The sequence below is a fragment of the Xiphias gladius genome, chromosome 2 (assembly GCF_016859285.1).
Source record: "Xiphias gladius isolate SHS-SW01 ecotype Sanya breed wild chromosome 2, ASM1685928v1, whole genome shotgun sequence".
In the NCBI taxonomy this organism is placed as follows: domain Eukaryota; kingdom Metazoa; phylum Chordata; class Actinopteri; order Istiophoriformes; family Xiphiidae; genus Xiphias; species Xiphias gladius.
Window position 1 is genome coordinate 18,637,932 of NC_053401.1, and position 19,472 is coordinate 18,657,403.

Sequence of the window (19,472 nt, forward strand, 5' to 3'; positions counted from 1 at the left end):
TATAAATGAACATTATAAGAAGTATTTGCTGCATAACATATATATCTGTAAGTGTTAAATAATAATAATAATATTAATAACAATCCCCTTTCCCAATGCCAAAAATAATGGATTACCGGTAATCCTAGAAAGCTATTGATGTACCAGTCAGCCAGGAGACTACAGCCCTACTGTCTCACATAATTAATATCAGTGCAGTTAATATAATTTGCTTACATAGTCTTAAATACAGGAAATACACACAAATATACACACACACTCACACCTTTGGGTGCATGCTCTAATTCATGTAATGATCTTGTTTCAGTTCGCAGCTTCTGCTTCTGTTAGTACGCATTAATTACATTAATGCACTAACCCTACTTAGAATCATGTTTAGTTCCCTTGATAGAGATGATAGATAATGTTGTACAGTATTCGCATACATTCTACTACAAGGAGCTCTGTGCTTCACTGCCCTATTTTTAATTGATGTTCTATTCAAGTATCTTTTTAGGTGAGTATCAACTATAACTAAAAAATGCAGATTATATTATATTTCTGTAATACAAAAACCATGCAGAGGAGTCTGTTGCTGGTCTTTCTTCGAGGCTCCATACAGCGCCAACAATCTCCACCAGCAATGTAGGGTACCCTGTATTTAGCCCGAGAGGCAAAATGCAGGATACAAAAGTACAGAAATCCTTCACTTCAGCAGTCACTGCTTGTTAAACTTATTGCTGTGAGCTGACAGTAATGACTGAGTGCGACTCAGATGTGCACAGTAACATTTTTTGTCAACCCCTCTCCTCTCTTATCTGGACTTTCGTGGCAGGACAGTAAAAGAACAATTTTCAGGGAGACATAGGAAAGAAAATTTAACTGAAATAGTAAAAGTGAGGGAGGCAAAAATAGGATTTTGAAAATTGGAAATAACACCCGTGCTTAACATTTCTCAATTAGCTACAGCTGAGCAAATCTGACAGAGTCAGTTGTTATTATATCCTGCAAAATCAACGGTAGCTGACTAACTGCACTTCAAATCAAGATTTTAATACGGAAAGGATTTATCATCCAGCCTTAATCAATGGTCATAATGGAGTTTCATGTGATCTTTGTTTGTTATAATCTTGGGATAGTTAAGCTCTTCTGGACATTCTCTCCTTTCACTGCCACATGTTCTCTTCTTCTCTCTTCTCTTTTTTTCTTCTTGTAATAGATGCATGAACCTTTTCCAAAATACTTCCCTACATTCCCACGCTCTAAATCCTTCCCTTTCATCACTTCATTTAGCTCTCTCATTTCTCCACTCTCTGCTTCCCTAGCTTCCTTCTTTCCTCTCCGCCTCTCCCTCTCCCCTCTCCCCAGTCTTCTTGCAGCAGCAGAGTTGTGTGCCGTCTGTATGTGGGAGCTTCAGTACAACAACTCTCTGCTAATCCAGCCTGCCGTCCTGCCGAACCCCAAGCAGAGAGCTTCAGCAGCTTTCATACAGCTCCAAAAGACATCCCAGCTCGTAATAACCCCAAACCCACCAGACCACTCACTCTCACTTTAATTAACCAGCCTCTGGAAGGCAGTGAGAGAGATAGAGATCCCTTTGAACCCCTCACACTTTACATTTCCAACCAAACTTAGTGAAAGGAGAGTGAATCTCCATTCTTAATTTAGTTATTATGTCTTCTATTTTAATTTAATTCAATTTTATGTTTGTGTGCCACAGTCAGTACTCCGCTGTTAGTTGATCAGATTCTCAGGGTACATCCCAGTTCTCTTAATTTCTACTGAAGTCACAAATAGAGATGCAAGGAATCAAGGAAACATGTTTTTTCCTTTCCTATGAACTATCATCTAAAGCGACATCCATTTCAGATGATGGCAGCACAGCTGGATCAGGTGTCATTCAGCCTTAAAAGCCAAATTGCAACTTTTAATGGTTTGGAATTGCCCATACTGTATATGCACTGTCTACATTATAAGAAGGGTGCACAGTTATCTCCACCAGCACAGCTGTGTTTCTTTTTGTCTCTCCACGTTTCACCATAAAAAACAATCTGACAAACACCATATGTTTGTGAAAGAACACATTTATTAAAAAACCTGCGTTCTTTATTTATACTGTGTACAGATCAGTCAAACCACAGTGCATAAATAAATTTCACTGCTCAGACACTGAATGCACATGAAACATTTCTACTAGCAGCAACATGTTTTTTTTTTTTTAATTTATTGATTATTGGCATCAGAATTTCTTGATATTCAGCTTGTAAATTCACTATGTAATAATCTAGGTCATGATTAGAATGCCTTAAAATTTAGGGATAGAAGACATAAAAATCTGGTTTTGAAGGTTTTGACAGCCTAAGCGTATCTTTCCTTTGTGGCTCAGCTCTCTAGATGGTTGATCAAGCATCTTACAGTGTGAACAGTGACCAGGTAAAGTCTGTCGATCACTGCTGTTCATTGCTGTTGTCTCTCAGGTGTTTCCATGGCTGCTCGTCTTTCTGCACTGTAAAAAGCCAACCCATTAACACGTGGAACAAGGTTACCATAGAAACAGTACAGAGCATTGCCACAGCACCTGCTCACCTCCTGCCCTGGGCGTCTCTTCAGGCTTGTGCCATCATTATGGGCAATAACTATAAAAGTGTATTCTAATTACAAAGAAGTCTTTTGTAGCAGAGATGGAGAGTGGCAGTAAATGTCAGCAGAGGCTGCTGGCTGCAGCTTTCACACACTCACTGCTGATTTATCTGAACCATTTGCTCTGAAGATAATCCTCATCACTGTGGCAAGGCACTTAGTCCAATCAAGATCATGTTATGGGATGTCTCCACCTGAAAGTGTGGAGCCATCACAGCTTCTTAAGGTGATCATAGTTTGACAGCAATGCTCAGTTCCAGAACTAGAAAGCCAGCAGACTGGCTGTTAAAGACAAGTTTCATGCCAAGGTGATGTATTTATTATTTCAAAAATGCAAAAATGACCTGTGTAAGCCTTTGATTTAAGTAATTACCTGGATGCGTCACTGACTAATTGGATAAGTAAAATACTTATGTGTTCTGTTAAAATCAAAATTCAATATATATGAAAGATTGTTATAAAGGTCAGGATAAAATGAACAAGTGCTTGGTTTTCTTTCACAAAAATCAACATTATTTTTTTGTATGGTTTAAGGTTCCATTCCTCATTTTTTTGGCCATATAATTTTTTTTAGCTAAATTCACATTACATCACTTAGAATTAAAGAGAATGAGTTCTAAATAAAGTATCTTCAGGTTTTTTTTTTTTTTTAGTGTGTTCACCAGCTAGTCTCTAACTGTGTCTGTCTGTTGTTGGTATTGGGGAGGTAGTATACAGTGGCTTTATTTGAGCCTTTTTAACACTTAGCTAAAAGAGGCTAAAACACAGAGCTGAGGGGAACTGCAGAGCCAGTAATAATTCTCTGTGGGTTCATCACTACAAGCAACACCTTCTCTATTATACATAGTAATTTCATCCATTGTTAATATAAATAATATTAAAGCATCTTTAAATAAAGAAATTCTTATGGTAAAACATTAATGCAATCTTGACCTGCAGTGTCAGCATCTCAGTAACTCAATATTACAAATAATCCGCCACATATTGCATTTACATATTGTGTTACATGCAGTATGCAAAATACCCAATGTCAGTTGAGGGATTATGTGAACAGTACTTCCAGAAGAAACTATCTCACATTATGATCAGCCAATCAACCCAAGTAGCTACACAACAACAGTAACACAAAGTTTAGTATCTTATATGCCAAGAAAAATAAGAAATATTGCTATATTTAAAACAATTTTAAAAATCTGAGGACCATTAATGAAATTATCTGGGAGGGAACAGGGCTGCTGAGGTCAAATGCATTCATTAGATTACATTTGGACATTGCACAAATTTGAGTGTTTGAAGTTTGTTACACATATTTCTTTAAAGAAATGGTGTTTAAACTGGCAGCAACTACTTTAATGTATGAGCCTAAAATATATATTCTCTTTTTGAATAACACATTTAAATGTAGTAGATGGTTTTAAAAACTAATTTTTTTAATGTTATTTACAAAAAGGGTCAAACTTTTTGAAAGTTGTGTTCAATTAAATGTTCCCATATTCCCGTGTTACCATTCCTCTCCTCTCCTCTCCTCTCCTCTCCTCTCACAGCAGTCTGGGAGTTTTGGTGTGTGAGTATGTGAGCGGCTATGGAGTGTGTGGACCTGCTGAGTGTCATTGGAATGTTTGGACTGTGTCTTTTTGGATTTTCATATTTCATCCTGTGCCTCACGAAAAGGTAAAGCCTGGCTCAGACTAAAGGAGTTTTGGGCCGATTTAACCCTGATTCAGCCCTGCCGATAATCGAAGGAGAAATCTTGTTTGGGACCGTGGTCGGTAACTCGATGGGGTTTAGAGATCCTGCCTTAAACCTCCTGAACTGCTCACAAACTCATCGGGGCTGCCTCGATTATTATCAAACATGTCTGATATTTGGGAGTTAAAATCGAGATAATTACGATTACGTCAGTCCTGCAGCAGCTGATGGTGTTGCCAAGGAATGGTAAACATTTTAGTCCTTGTGGCTAACATAAGCTAGCATACTAAAACTGACATTTAAAATCTCACCTCAACATCTCGCTGTAGAACAGACAACTCATGTCGAACGCATCTCCCCAACCATTTTCCCATCCAGAATCATTTTAGCTTTCTGCTTTTGATTTTTTTTCTCACTGCAAAGTATTACTAATGTTACAGCAACTTGGTGCACCACAGTCTTCATTTTGTTTACATCTGCTTCCCCATGAGATCACGTGAGGTGATGCACTGCTCCCTGATTGGTCCCTCTGGCACTATAATCTAAATAATATCCTGTAGTGTGTGAAGCGCCATTATTTTTCAAACGTTGTAGTGTGTGCATGTTTAATATTAGAGAGAAGATCATCTGTGAAGTTTCTCCTAATGTGCGTGGTGCAGCCTTATCTCAAAATTGGTTAGGATTTTAAAACTCCTTTAGTCTTTGCCCAGTTTAGGCAGAGTTTAATTCAGTAATCTTTGGATTCAGTAAGCAAAGTTGTTTAGTAATTGTATTGTTTCGCCGAGTTATGGTGTCCTTCCCTGGTGAATGTTTGCCTCACCACCACGGTACACTATGGAACAGGTTTTATTGACTGTAAGAGATATGGCTCTTACAGTCAATGGCTTACAATGGCTCGCTGTCATGACTTTTTTCAGAGCGAGGAAAGACATGACAAAATTAAATATGAAAAGTTAAAGTCAAAGTTAAATATGAAAATATTCCAAGCTGTTTATGCTTGCTTTGGCAGCATGAAATGTTTTGAGTGTGGCGATGTCGGCCACAAACACACATCTTGCGTGCATAAAGAGCAGCCTGTAGGCAGCAGTACAGGTGAGCAGCAGCCTGTAAGCGAGCAGCAGACTGAGGGCAGCAATACAGGTAATCAGCAGGCTGCAGGTGGGCATTAGGCTGTGGACAGCAGTATAGGTGAGCAACAGGCTCCAGGTGAGCAGCAGGCCAGGGGTGAGCAGCAGGTGGCAGGTGCGCTGTTGGCAGCCGCCCAGAGGTAGCGCAGAATGAAACGGGAGACTGCAACTGGTGCCCTGCACCCTGATAGACTGAATAATGAAAGAACTGACAACAGTGAGGTGAACGTGAGGAGCACTGATCATTCTGAGGGCCAGGCTGTGAAAGAAAATGAAAGCAGTGGACAGACAGAAGGAGGAGTGGGTGACACTCAGACAGCTGAGGCTGAAAGTGTAGCAGCAGGTGTATTAAACATTGCAAATGTTGAAAAGTAAGACGAGGAAAAGTTGGAGGATGACTCCCTGTTACAGTTTTCTGATATTGTGTCACAGGAAAATGAGCTGCCATATTCACTACAGGAGATCATTTATATCCTTGATGAAATTTATGGCAAGCAGTCTTTGGAAATAAATAATTTCTTTCCTGATGTAGACAGGTTCATTAATTCTGTTCTAAAGATAAGAAAACTATTTGGATATGAACAGCTGAGTAAACAGAAAAGATTTCATCTTAAAAAGATACTGACTAAACTCAGGAAAGAAAAGTGGGGAAAGTTCCCCTAAATGCATAAAAAATTAAAAAATGGGTGGAGCACTAAGGTTGGTCTTCTTTTCTTGGTGGGCTTTCCCTGTCCTCTCTTCTTTATCCCTCCATTCTACTTGGAGGTTTTGAGAGTAGGCACTTTAAACGTCAATGGAGGATGTAGAGATAAACGAGGAGTGATAGTTGAGCTGAGCATAACTAAGAACATAGATGGGCTTTTCTTACAGGAGACACATAGCTCAGTAGACAAAGAAGTAGAATGGCTTGGAGAGGACAATTGTTTCTAGGTCAGGATACTAACCTTAGTGCAGGTGTAGCGATTTAGTTTTCACAGCACCTTCTTTTAACAAATGTTTTAGCTTGTGCAGTAGAGCATGGCAGGATTGAAGTAGTGCTAGCAACAATCAATCATACATGTATAACTCTGGGGCTAATCACATTTCAAAAACTGAATGATAAACTGAAACAGTTAAATAATAGTTCAGTAATAATGGTAGAAGGAGATTGGAACTATACTACACATCCTTTAGCTGATAGAAATGCAGGAGAGCCTCATCTACCATCGGACTCCCTTTTATCCAATGTGGTTGCAGAAACTGACCTTACAGATGCATTGGAGGAAACTTCATCCAGCAGTCAGACAATACACTTGGGTGAAAGTCACTGAGGGCAGTGTGAGGGCAGATAGATTAGATAGGATTAATGTTAATCAAACCTACAATAAAAGGTTAAATATCACTTTTTTTGTTTTTTCAGATCACCATTAAGTGACATTGAATATAGTATTTCCTTACTGGTAAACCCTCGACTTTGTCCCTATTAGCATTTTAATGTACCACTGACCTATGATAAGGCCTTCTGTCAGTCTTAAGTAGCTCTTTACATGAAAAAGTAAAGGGAACTTTAATTAGAACCTGAATTTCATCTGTAAAAAAGACCCTGATACCCCAACTTGGTTTTTCTTTAAGTTGCAAAGAGGAGCTAGAGAACACAACCATATGATAATTCTCCAGCTAACATGGGAGTGTAACAACTGATCCATCAGAGATGAGGAAGATAGCCATTGACTTCTACAGCAGCCTGTTTAGTGCTGACAGCTGACTCTGACTGTATGGTTGACACACTGGCGGGAAGGCCTTAGCTGGGTGAAGCGCAGTCAGGTTTCCAAATTCTTGAACAGAAATTAGCATTATATGAATAATCTTCTTCTGCGATGGTCAACTGGTCAAAATGTGATGGGCTTATACTGGGAGAGTGGAGCAATAAAGAGCAGCCAACTTTACCAGCTGGGCTGCAGTGGAGCAGAGCGAGGATGAAGGTTCTCCTCTTTTTTTCTGGGGAATCATGACTTTCAGAATAAAAAACTGGGTGGGTCTAGTTGGAAAAGTCAGTGCCTGGTGGATGTGGGTCCAGCCCCAGTTGTCCTACAGGAGGTGGACTTTGGTTGTTAACAAAATGGCTGCCTCTATGCTATGGCAGCGGTTTACTGTTTTACAAACTCCAGACACACTCATCATGGAAATACGGAAGAGACTGGTGAATTTCTTCTGGGGAGGATTTCACTGGTCTAGATTTGCTGTGCTGTTTTTACCTGTGTCAGAGGAGGGCCAGGGACTGATGGACCTCTGCAGTCTTTCATCTTCTGACTGCGCAGCATCTTCTCTACCACAGTCAGCAACTCTGGACTGAAACAGCATCTGTGCGGTTTTGTAGAGAGACTTCCTGTTTTTACCAGTCGGTCCTGCATGCCTGGATAACTGTTCTCAGCTGTGTGGTAATGTTATGGAGGAGCCTTTATTTCATAACCCACTCATACAGAGCAGGATTCTAAGCTCCGTGTGCACAGAATCCTCATAACAGCTTGGCTGACGAAGCTGGCAGGACCGAGGTCAGCAGGGCAGTGGAAAATTACTGCAAAGCTGAGTCATGACACTGGGATAAAGTCACTATGTTTTCTAGAAAGACTGTTGGGGGTGGTGCTCCTGGTCTTTTTAGGGAGGCGTTGGGGACAGAGTCCGCAGAGGATCAACCATTGATATTGCCTGAGTTTCCATCATTGTTCATCTTTGCTGCAGTGGAGGAGCAGGAGGAAGAAAACGGGGCTCTGCTATCTTTTTGCACACCAGAACTACCAGACTCCTCCAAAGTATCAAAGAGGAGCCTGTATGCCTTAACTCTAAAAGTTAGAGCATCAGTAGCCGGTGTCCAGGAGTTAAGCTGGTTTGGTGTGGTGATGCCAGGGTCATCTCCTAGAGGCAGCTGGAGGTCTTTGTACAAAACTCCCTTGGAGAAACAAAGTGTGGATCTCCAGTGGCAGGTGGTGCATAGGGCTGTGGCTACAAACAGGCATGTGGCACATTTAGGGCATAGAGCAGGAAGTCGTGTGTTTTGCCAGGCTGAGGAAACTTTACAACATCTTTGGCTCAGCTGTTCCAGACTGGCTTAGCTTTTCTCTTTGCTGCAGCAGTGGCTTTGTGGTTTAAGGCATGTTTTTGAAAAGAATCTTTTTATGTGTGGTTCCAGATAATGTGCAGCACATCGCAGGCCTGTCTGTTGCGCCACGATGAGCATCTGGTTTACCAGAAGGAATAAAATGAATGGAACACTTTTTAACTTATGTTCAGAGGTCTAGTGGCTACACGTCTTAGAATAGAGTGTTTATATTATAAAATGGTTTTAGACTTGGAATAATTTATTTCTATTTGGGGAGTTGGAGATGTCTTGTATAGTATAGCTAATGAATCACTTATTCTCAATTTCTGAAAACAATAACAAAACCTGTTATTTATTTGTTTGTTTGTTGTTGTTGGGGGTTAAATACGTACAGGGGTGGTATGTATGTGTTAATTCCTTCTGTTTGTTTATTGTGAATGAAAAATTGGACCAATAAAGTGTTGGTTAAAGGTCAAAGGTCTCCTCTCCTCTCCTCCTCTCCTCTCATTACCTTTTTGTTGTGTGAGCGTGAGTAAGGGTGGTGGACATGCAAGTGGTGAAGAGTTTTGATTTGATTGATTATCTCTGTTTTTCGGATTTTCCCCTGTACTATTTATCTGTCCCATGAGCATGATCAGGTAAGCTTTCCTAATACTTTTGAGTGTTGACCAAGTGATCAGTGGTTTTGTCAGATTGTATTCAGGCATCCTCTGAGATGCCATCTCAGAGGATGGCATCTCAGAGGCCACCCATGGAAAATGTAGAAAGCCGATTTTAGTTCAGTGAAACTGTGGTAGGAGATTGGTAAGGCACAAATTTGTGTTTTTTTTCTCAGCAGTACACTCTGAATTCCACTGCTAGGATCAAGGCAGCAGTTCAGGTACTTGAAGCCAACATTTGGAACATTGAAGAGGGGTTACATAGAGACCTGGATCCCACTACGGGTCACCTTCTGCAGGAAGAGAGGTTAGAGTTGAGCTCCTTCCTGCAGGAGAAAGTAAACAGAGCTCTTTTGGGGTTTTGTTTCCTCCAGCTAAAGGATATAGAGGCTCCAAGCTCTTTATTTTTCTATCTGGAGAGATCGGTGGCACAGGGGAAGCAGATATCCTGCCTTAAGTTTAGAGGACGCAGAGTCAGGGTGAGATGAGGACCCATGCAACAGAATTCTAGGCTTACCTCTTTGGGGCCCAAAAATGCAGGATGTAGTGCTGCAGGGGGCTCCTGGAAGGACTTCCTCAGCTAAGCCCAGAAGAGGAAGTTGCTCTGGACTTTGAGCTGAATCTGGAGGAGTTGACAGTTGCTGTTAACCAGAAGACATTAGGACGGGCACCAGGGAATGATGGGCTCTCTACTGAATTTTATAAGCATTTCTGGAATATCATTGGACCTGATTTACATGGTGTTTTGTTGGAGTGTTTCAGAACAGGATCTCTTCCTGTCTCCTCTCAGTGAGCAGTACTGCAGTAGGTGCTCATTGTATGGTGAATATGGGGGCAGAGCTGAGTTGACCAATCCTTGTGCAGCGAGGGATAAGACAGGGTTATCCTGTCTCAGGTCAACTGTATAGCTTAACTGTTTAGCCCTTGCTGTGCATGCTGAGAGGTAGGCTCAGTGGTCTCTCACTGCCTGGGTCCTCTAATCTTGATCGTCCACTACTGTTTCTGCTCGTGCAGTTGATGTTTATATTTTTATCTCCATTCAGGGGGGTGTTCAGTATTTGCAGGATTCCTTGACCCTGTATGTAAAGGCCCCATCTGCAGACCTCCAATGGAGGGCTATACATGGGGCAATAGCTACAAACAGATTGAGAGCGCACCTGGATCTGGAGCTGGGGGAGGAATGTATTTTCGGTTCTCAGTTTAAGACCCTGGTACATTTATTAGTTCAGTTTCCTCAGCTTTCATCACTGTTTGAGATTTTAAGAAGGTGGTTTCAGGGTCTAGGTGTCTGTAATAAGTGCAAAGATGTTTTTTAACTGCAGTGCATTTAAAATCGAATACTATGACTGGAATACTACAGGTACTTTCGACTGAAAAAGATATGAGCTAAACTCCTCTCCTCTCCTCCACTCTGTCCCTTCTCCTCCCCTTCTGTCTCATGTCCTCTCCTCTGCTCCCCTTTCCTCTCCTCCCCTTCCTGTCTCCTCTCCTCTCTCCTTATTTTTTCTCTTCATTATTCCCACTATTCTCTCTTCTTCTCTCTCCCTTCTCAGGTTATATCCCCGTCATGCCAGCGCCATGAACAATCTCGGCACTCTGACACGCAGCCCAGAGGAGGCTGAGCGCTACTACAGGAAAGCACTGGACACCAACCCTCAGCATAACCGAGCTCTCTTCAACCTGGGAAACCTCCTCAAGTAAGACACACACACTCTCACACACACATTGAAAGACTTTTTGAGAACAAATGGTGACAGCATCCACTTTTGAACACACTCAACAAAAGTCTGACGAGCACTATGGGAAATATGACAGAAACTAAAGTCACTCAACAAAGCTGAGGACTTTAATAATGTTGTGTTAGCAACTTTTGAACAGTTTCCTGTGGAGAGGAAGTCTTATTTTCTTAACTTTCCAAAAACTAGCAATGGCCCTCACAGCTGGAGATCGGCTTAATGTTCCAGCAGCAACTTTTAGCAACAATTGTTGCTCAATCATTATCCTTTTTTTTCCCTCGGCTCCCAAGTTTGACCACAACAACAGATAAAACATCTTTGATAACTCAATTATCTCTCCAATACCTCTGTTTCTAACCAAAAGAAGGTAGGAAAAGAGAGTAAGTTCACTGATTGCCCTTCAATGCCTTCGTGTTATAAAATCAGTACACAGTGTTTCCCCTAGGACAGAGTTGTAGCAGTGGAGGTGAAGCACAAACATTTTTTTTTTGTTTTCTCACAAAGCACACTCTGCTGGGAGGTTTCTATGTTTCTGCCGGCACCAGAAGGGTCTTGAGACCTAAGTACAAACAATACATTTGAGCAGGAGAAATGTCTGTCTAGCTTACATATGAGGTGTCTCATGGTTTTAGGAAAATTCACTTTTATTGAACATAATAAACGTAAATTCCATACAACAGTTATTTACATGTATTGAAGTAAAATATATTATATCAACATCCACCAATATACAGTAAAATCATATAACACAATTACTACCAACAATCTAAAAGGTTTATGCCTCCAACCCATGCATCTTCCCACCCCCCTTCCCTTCTCCCACCCACAATTCACACCTCCGGACCTCCCAACCTTTCTACCATCTCCCCTCCATCTAGGTCCCCTCCATTCCCTCCCTCTTACTTCTTTAAAATCCCTACCCTACCCTACCTTACCCTTGTTCCCTACATAGATTATACGCTGATGTCCAGACCTTAAGGAATCTCACCTGATCTGGATGAATCAGTGTAGGCAGCTACCTCTCTAATCTTGTTGCCAGGACTTTAGCCAAGATTTTTCCATCAACATTGACCAAGGACACTGGTCTGTAATTGCCACACAATTGTGGGTCTTTACACTTCTTATGAATTCATATAATTATCACATCCTGCATACTCTCCGGTAGGCTTCCCCTCTGGAATGCATCTTGAAATACAGTGAATTGCATGCATCTGAGAATCCCATATAAATTGTTGGGAATCCATTCCTCCCAGAGATTTCTCAGCATCAATATCTTTAATTACTTGTTGGATCTCCTCTAACTTGATGTGTCCCCCTAGTGTATCCCTAGCTGGCTTAGATAATACTGGCAATCCAGTCATAGACAAGAATCGCAGAATTCATCACTATCCCAAGTACCCTGTGATGTACATAATTTCCGGTAGAATGATTTGAAAGAGTTGTTGATTTCTATAATATCTGTTAAAATCTCCCCTCCTTCCTTCTGTATCGCCGGGATCAAAGTTTGGGCATGTTGTTTTTTCACCCTCTGAGCCAATAACCTTCCTGCTCATTCCCGGTTCATAGTATTTCTACCTACATCTAAAGAATGAAAACTGTTATCTTCTCTGCATAATGGTATGTAACTCAAACTTCACCCTGCTTAGATTAAGAACCTGGTCCCCACCGTCAGCAAATTTATTTTCAAGGTCCTTTATTTCAAATTCCAATCTGTAGAGTTGATGATATGCCTGTTTTTTTGGGGGGGGGGGGTTTAATAAGAGGAATGCTGTATTGATCTACCCCTTCGATATGCCTTAAGTGCATCCCAGGCCACTCCTGGATTATTTACTGTCCCTTCACTGATTTCCCAATATTCTAATATTTGTTGTCTTAGAAAATCACATGATTGCTAATTTTGCCGCTGTTATGTATTAAATCTCCATCTCTTTTTCTGTATAGTTTTGTTTAAGTCATAAAAAAAATTCATAGTTTGTATTGGGGGCATATATAGTTAACAATGAACACCATTTCCCCGTTGTGTCTATATCAAGAGCTACAAATCTTCCCTTCAAATATGTTTTATGATCATAAACATTGGTGATTACATTTTTGCATATCAGGATGACAACCCCTGTGAGAGACCTGTGGTGCTGCTGTATAGCCAAACAAACAAGAATGTGCTCAACAACTTTAAACAAAAGAAAGACAATCTACACAGAACAGGACAAGGTTTCTAAAGCCTGACGAAGCAAACCAGCAAACTGGTTCTGGTCTGCTGTCCCTCTAAACTTTAGAAACAACAACCAACCATAAACGGTCTGTGACACTAAAAGTTCATGGCCGCTGAACATCCTCCCACCGCCCATCTGATTTGTACTTACTACCCTAGTCCTTGGGTAAATCATGTAATTTACTGTATTTAAATGCACTGTGATGTCCTTATATGTCAACCTCAGCATTAGCCTACAATCAATATATGAAAATGAAATTAGCCAGTGCAGCTCCTGAAGTTATCTTAATAATCACAGATATTCACAGTTATGTAATACTGCACTGATCAAACTGAGGTACTCAATCCTTAGTACTATTATTATAAACCAGTAGTGCAGTACTGTCTATCACAAAAATGAAGTAAACATCCTTATTATTGTCCCAGTTTTGAAAATTATAAAAAAATATATACAAAATGGAATGAAACATGAAATTGCAGAACTGCAAAACCTCATGTTATTAAATAGTCTTTACCCCAGCATGCTCCAAGCTATGGTAATTGTTACTGCACACGTATCAGCATACTTGGGAATAACTGAAATAATATCACACCGCCCTGGAGCTATTTAGAAAAAAAAACATATAGCAATGTTAGAACCAATAAAGTCTTAAATTCCAAAAATTGTATGAGAAATATTGTCTTTTCTGATACTAGATAAATGTTTCTAATTACTCACTTCTCAGCAATGGCTTTACTCTGATAGTTTGAAAATCCAGGTCCCTAGGGATACGAATTATCTTCTAACATCCCTCTGTACTAACTGTCAATGCAGTGTGGCCATGAAAGCCTGCGCCACCGCGGGGGTCATGGAGAGATGGCTCTTTTTATCAGCTGAGATTTTCAGTGTGTCAGGGTACAACATGGCAGATGAGACATCCTTTGTTGTTTATAGTTGGTGTTTGACTTCATTTTTTTGCACTTCTGTACCATTTCTATAGATAAGTCCTGTCTAAAGTATATGTGCTAGCCTTGCCACTCGACACTTCACTTCTCTCGAGCAGCTCTCAGCACCATTTTCCTCAAACTGAATCAGAGGGATTTAACCAGAATGTGCCAGTCATAGCTTGCTTCTGAATTTGTCTTATATCATGATCGGTGCGCTTGCTGGATCTCAGAACCTCTGTCAATGTCTGAGCCTAATCCGACCTTCAAGAATTTACGCACAAACATGTTCATGTCTCCTTTTTCTGAGTTTTCCAAAACACCAACCATATGTACATTGTCACGGCATCCCGCATCCTCCAGATATGGCACCCTTTCCTGAAGTTGTGCCACAGTTTTCCCGAGTTGAGTTACCATTTCCTCCCTTGTGTTGCATCCATCTTCCAGCGTGGACCTGTGACTTTCGGCCTCAGTATTTCTGCTACAGAGCTGCTTAACCGTGGTCTGAAGAGAATCAGTGCGCCTATTCATTCCACCTATAGACCATGCTGCGATTCCCTGCAACATGGTCTTGATGCTAGCAAGCTCCATGGCATGCTCTCTTTCTCATCCTTCTTTTTCCCTCTCGTTGACTGTCTTGTCTCTTCACTTGGCAAGGTTTTAAGTTTTTACTCAAAATAGACTTACAAATTGGCTATTTATACATGTACTGTGTTGTTTCCAGAGGGGTGTATAGTGCTCAGCTCTGCGGAGCTCTTCGCTAGGGCACCATTCCGGACTTCATCCCACATGACTCCATGGGGTAATTTTATCATTGTCTGTGCTGGTCAGTGATTTTTGTGATTATGCGGGTCATTTCTCAACCTCTACCTCAAGAATAATTACAGCTGTTATTACCTACTATTTTTCCAGGACGTCACTGGTTCTCCTTTAATTTGAATACCGCCCAGAGCAACTTTCTTGTACTTTAAAGTGGATCTCCTGTGGAGTTTTTCCGCAGGAAGAGCTGCTTGTCCATCTGAATTTTTTCTTTTCTTTTTTAAATTAGCTCAGTGTGAAATTTTCAAAAGTGTTTTTGCAAATTAGAAACATGCTAACAGCAATGTAGGCCAGGCTCTGTTTTTTTTGGCCTACTTTATATTTAAAGTATGCTGCATTAGTTATTAACAGTTCCTGTTTGCAGTGTACCCAATGATGTACAGACACCTGTCACTGCATTACTTTGATACTGAAGAAAACATAAAAAATGATGATTCTCAGGCAAGTTCTGAAGCGTCTTTTTTAAGCAGATTTACGGATTTTTATTTGTGATGGACATCTGAGTTTCATCAAGTTTACCTCATGTAGTATCTTTGCCTCTGCTTCAAGTGTTCAGCGCCCCCTGGGGAGTTTCTCTTTTGGTTTTGACTCGCCGAATTTCCATGTCTATTACACACCACATCCTGTAATGTCCCGTTAAAATTCCACCTTGAATAATGAGTTAACTTACCAAGGAGCACAGTGGATATTTCATTGCCCACCTCCTCCTGTAATCCTGTCCAAAACGGGCTTAAATTAACTCTCAGTGTGATTATTAGGAATGATTCCAAAAGGGACCCAGTGGGTTTCAGTCTCGAACCGAAGAGACATGAGGATAATTCAATCTGATCCAAAATGTGGTCAACCTGAACACCCAAATAAAAAGGCAACACCAACACCGATAGCACCGTGATGCCATTCCAATGGTCAGTTTTCCTGTGTTCAAACTTTTCATCTGCCTCCAAAAAAAAAGGTTTTCTTCTTTGATGATGATGCACCACGTGATCAGAACTGAGAGCAAGTCCGCTCAGATCTGCCTTGGACCCTTCCAGACCAGACCAGACTGAATATAACTTGGAGTCGGCCAGACAGACATCCAGGCTCAGGTTTCGGTTACAAGGAACTAAGTGGATCAAAGAGGAAAACCTGTAAATGTCAGTGTCTCCCTAGAAATATTAATCCTGGGTTTGGAAATTAACGCTCTGCCAAGTATATTTCTGTTGTGGATTCTTTTCAGGTGTGAGATTTAAACTGGAGATTGCCACTCGCTTAGTTTTCAGTGAGCAAAGCATTATTAAACTTTAATGTCCATGATTTATTGCACTGCTGATGCAGAACCTTGGAGTCACAGTGTGTCAATGTGGACGCAAACAGAATTGAAGAATATGTTGAAACGTAGCCTCAGTACTCAGATGGAAATGAATGGTCAACTAAAGATGTGGTGGCATTAGTCATACTGGAGCGAAAGACTGTAGGGCCTGAAAAATAATGACTCACCACATCCACTAAATGAAAGTCGTCAATTATCCAGACACCACCACTATAATCTGAGTAGCTCTGTATAAAGTTGTGGAGGTTTTCTTGTTTGTTTTGCATTCAAACAGAGTGAAGGGCCCTGAGCTCTGCGGGCTCTAATAGAAAATTACATAAATAATTGAAGCTGAAACGAAGTCCATTATTATGGCTCAGCTCCATTACCATATCTGTGTTATCACCGGAGCTGCAAGAACAAACAGCTCAACTGAGCCATCGACAAAGTCCATGAATAAATTATGTGTACAATTGCATGACAATGACATGAAAAGCTACAAGCATGTAATCTTTGGCTATGATTGAAAGTATGATAATAATGCTGCTACTGGTGATACAAATGAGAGAATTATAATTTTGCTGCTACTGAGGAGGAGGAGGAGGAGGAGGATGATGATGATGATGATGATGATGATAAATATTGCTGCTACTGTCATAGCACATGTAGTACTGGTAAAACTATTCATTGTTAAGTCTAGTGGATTTAATTACAACCAAGCCTTTTGGGTATACCAGCTACTAACAGGCCACAACATACATTGAATACCTTGGTTGCCAGTAGACAAGACAAGGAAAAAAGCCAGTGATCTCAGCAAGCTTTCCTCCGTTTATAAATAGATCCAGACAGATGCAGCTAAACCAAAAGGCTTCAGGGCTAAGGGCTATTATTTATTGTCCATCACAAAATGTTGCTCTTTGCATTCATCTGCAGTACGACGCTCTCATGTGTCCGTAACTCTACTCTCCTCCTGCATCTCCACTCAGACCAGCACAAAATACGTAAGACCCACCCTCTTGAAGATTGGCAACCAATCAGAAATGACAAATGACCACTTCTGACCGTAACACTACTGATTATAATGGTGACGTGGTGGTGATGATGATGATAAGAGTATGATAATATTGCTTCTTATGATGATGGTGAGGGTAATGATGATGCTGATATTGATGATGATGATGATGATGATGATGATTGTGAGCATATGATACTGCTGTTGTTGATGATAATGATTATGAGGAAGATTATATTGATGATGATGATGATGATGATGATAAAAAATTGTGATTATGATATAATGAGGATGGTGATGATGACGGTGATGATGATGATAATGATAATGACGATGATAGTAACAATGATGGGGATGATGATGGTGATGCTGTGTTCCAGGTCCCAGGGGAATGAGAAAGAGGCTGAGGCTCTGCTGAAGGACTCCATACGCTTCGGTCCACATTTTGCTGATGCTTACTCCAGTCTGGCATCACTCTATGCTGAACAGGTGAAGCATCCAGAAAACTATTTTCAACACTCTGTTCTTCATTCTGATCCACTTTGCCTGGTCATCATTTATTCCGTCCAGCTGTTGTTGCACAACAAAAGCCCTGCTAAGAAATGAAGGGTTTCAGTCCACTGAAATGCTAGAGGGCCTTTAATTTGAGAAACATTACAGGAAGTGTTGGGTTTATATTAACAGCAATAACTTTAAGATGGCAAAAAGGAGCGGATCGAAACGAGGCTTCTTACTAAAATATGACCAATGATACTTATCAAACAGAGGGAATTAGAAATAAAGACCTGCCTCTAATACAAGCCTGCTTCAAATAAAGGCCTGTTACCTTCTGCAGTTGAGGTAAATAAAGGCCCCAGTCACTGAGGAAATATGGTATTTGACCTAAATGCCTGGAGGAGTGTTATAAGTTGTCGCTACTTCATAATTGCTGAATTAAATTAGCTTTAGCTGTAGATAGTTCATCTCTGTGCAATCAGTTGTAAAACACCATTAGAGAAACCTGCTCAGTTGTACACACTGCAACTTCCTGTAACCTTGGTCTGGTCATTTCCTGTTTTTAATCGTGTATTAATTTAATCTGCATTCTCCCACAGAAACGCTTTCCTGAAGCCAACGAAGTGTACCTGAAAGGCATAGAGAACTGTCCAGACAGCTCTGACCTGCATAATAACTATGGAGTGTTTCTGGTAGACACAGGTGAGTTGAACCTAGCAGCTCTCTGGCCCCTCGGATGAAAGGTAAACACAGGCTCCCATTATATATGGTTTTTGCTGGTTTTTACTGATTTACCACATTAGGTATAAATTGACTGTACTTCATTTTATGGCTATTTTCCCAAGAGTACTTTGAGTTTTTAGAGTGATTTTCTACCTTCCAGGCAGTCATTGATTTTAATTTCTTCATGTGCATTATACAAACCAACCTTCAGCCAGAAGGCTGCAAAACTTGCTGCAGAATTCTATCCTGTCAAAGTCATGTGAAAATTACATTTTAAAAAACTGTTTGTTTGTATTTTTACGCTCAATGGCCACTTTATTAGGTACTCCCATACAGTCTAATGCAATCCAATAAAGCCATAAAGTTTACTTTTAAGAAGCCAATAATGGTAATTTTTTTTTTGTTTGTTTGTTTCTTTTTTTGACACTGTCGCACTGTCAAAAAAGTGTGTTATGGAAAAAGCAGCAAGACGCAGGGCACTGTTTTTGGATTTCAAAAAAGATGGGTTTTTATTTACCCAAAAAATGAGAAAAGGCAAACCAACATTAACTAAATTGGGCCCTTGAAAAGGTCACCAAAACAGAGCTGAACTCAACTTTCTATACACTGAATAGCTACATAACTGAGTGACTTAACTGAAAGAGGCAAAGACTGACCTGATTAAATGACACGAGGGGAACATATATACTGGCTAGCCAAATCATTCAACAATCAGGAGGGGTGGACAAAACACAATAGCTAAATAACTAGGTATAAACACTGTATAGACAAACAAACTCAATATGAACTCTGCAAAATATAAATAAAATAACTCAAAATTACATTAGCAAAGTTAAGTGCAAAATAATCAAACAACAGGTGCTCTCTCCAAACCCCCCTTGCTCTGGCAGGAGTTTGCTTTAGTCCAGGGCCCAGGTGTAGCCATTTAACACTGCTCTTTGAATCAGTCAAACTTTTACATGGTGGAGGCCAACAGCACAGTAACTCAGAGGAAAGAAAATTATCTCATTGCAATTTAAGGTAACACAACTGCAATGTTGACTATACAGAATTAACTACATGTGTGCATTTTATCTAGAAATCATGTGTAGGT

General features: G+C 40.4%; 1 protein-coding gene across 1 annotated transcript in view; it reads left to right on the top strand.

Moving 5' to 3' along the window:
- The window catches only part of tmtc1 (transmembrane O-mannosyltransferase targeting cadherins 1), a 183,185-nt gene that overhangs the window by 139,268 nt on the left and 24,445 nt on the right, over positions 1–19,472 (top strand). Inside the window, exons 11-13 of the mRNA XM_040144424.1 lie at positions 10,724–10,867; positions 17,542–17,650; positions 18,256–18,358. Of these exons, the coding sequence (XP_040000358.1) occupies positions 10,724–10,867; positions 17,542–17,650; positions 18,256–18,358 (356 nt within the window). The remainder of the gene's footprint in view (positions 1–10,723; positions 10,868–17,541; positions 17,651–18,255; positions 18,359–19,472) is intronic.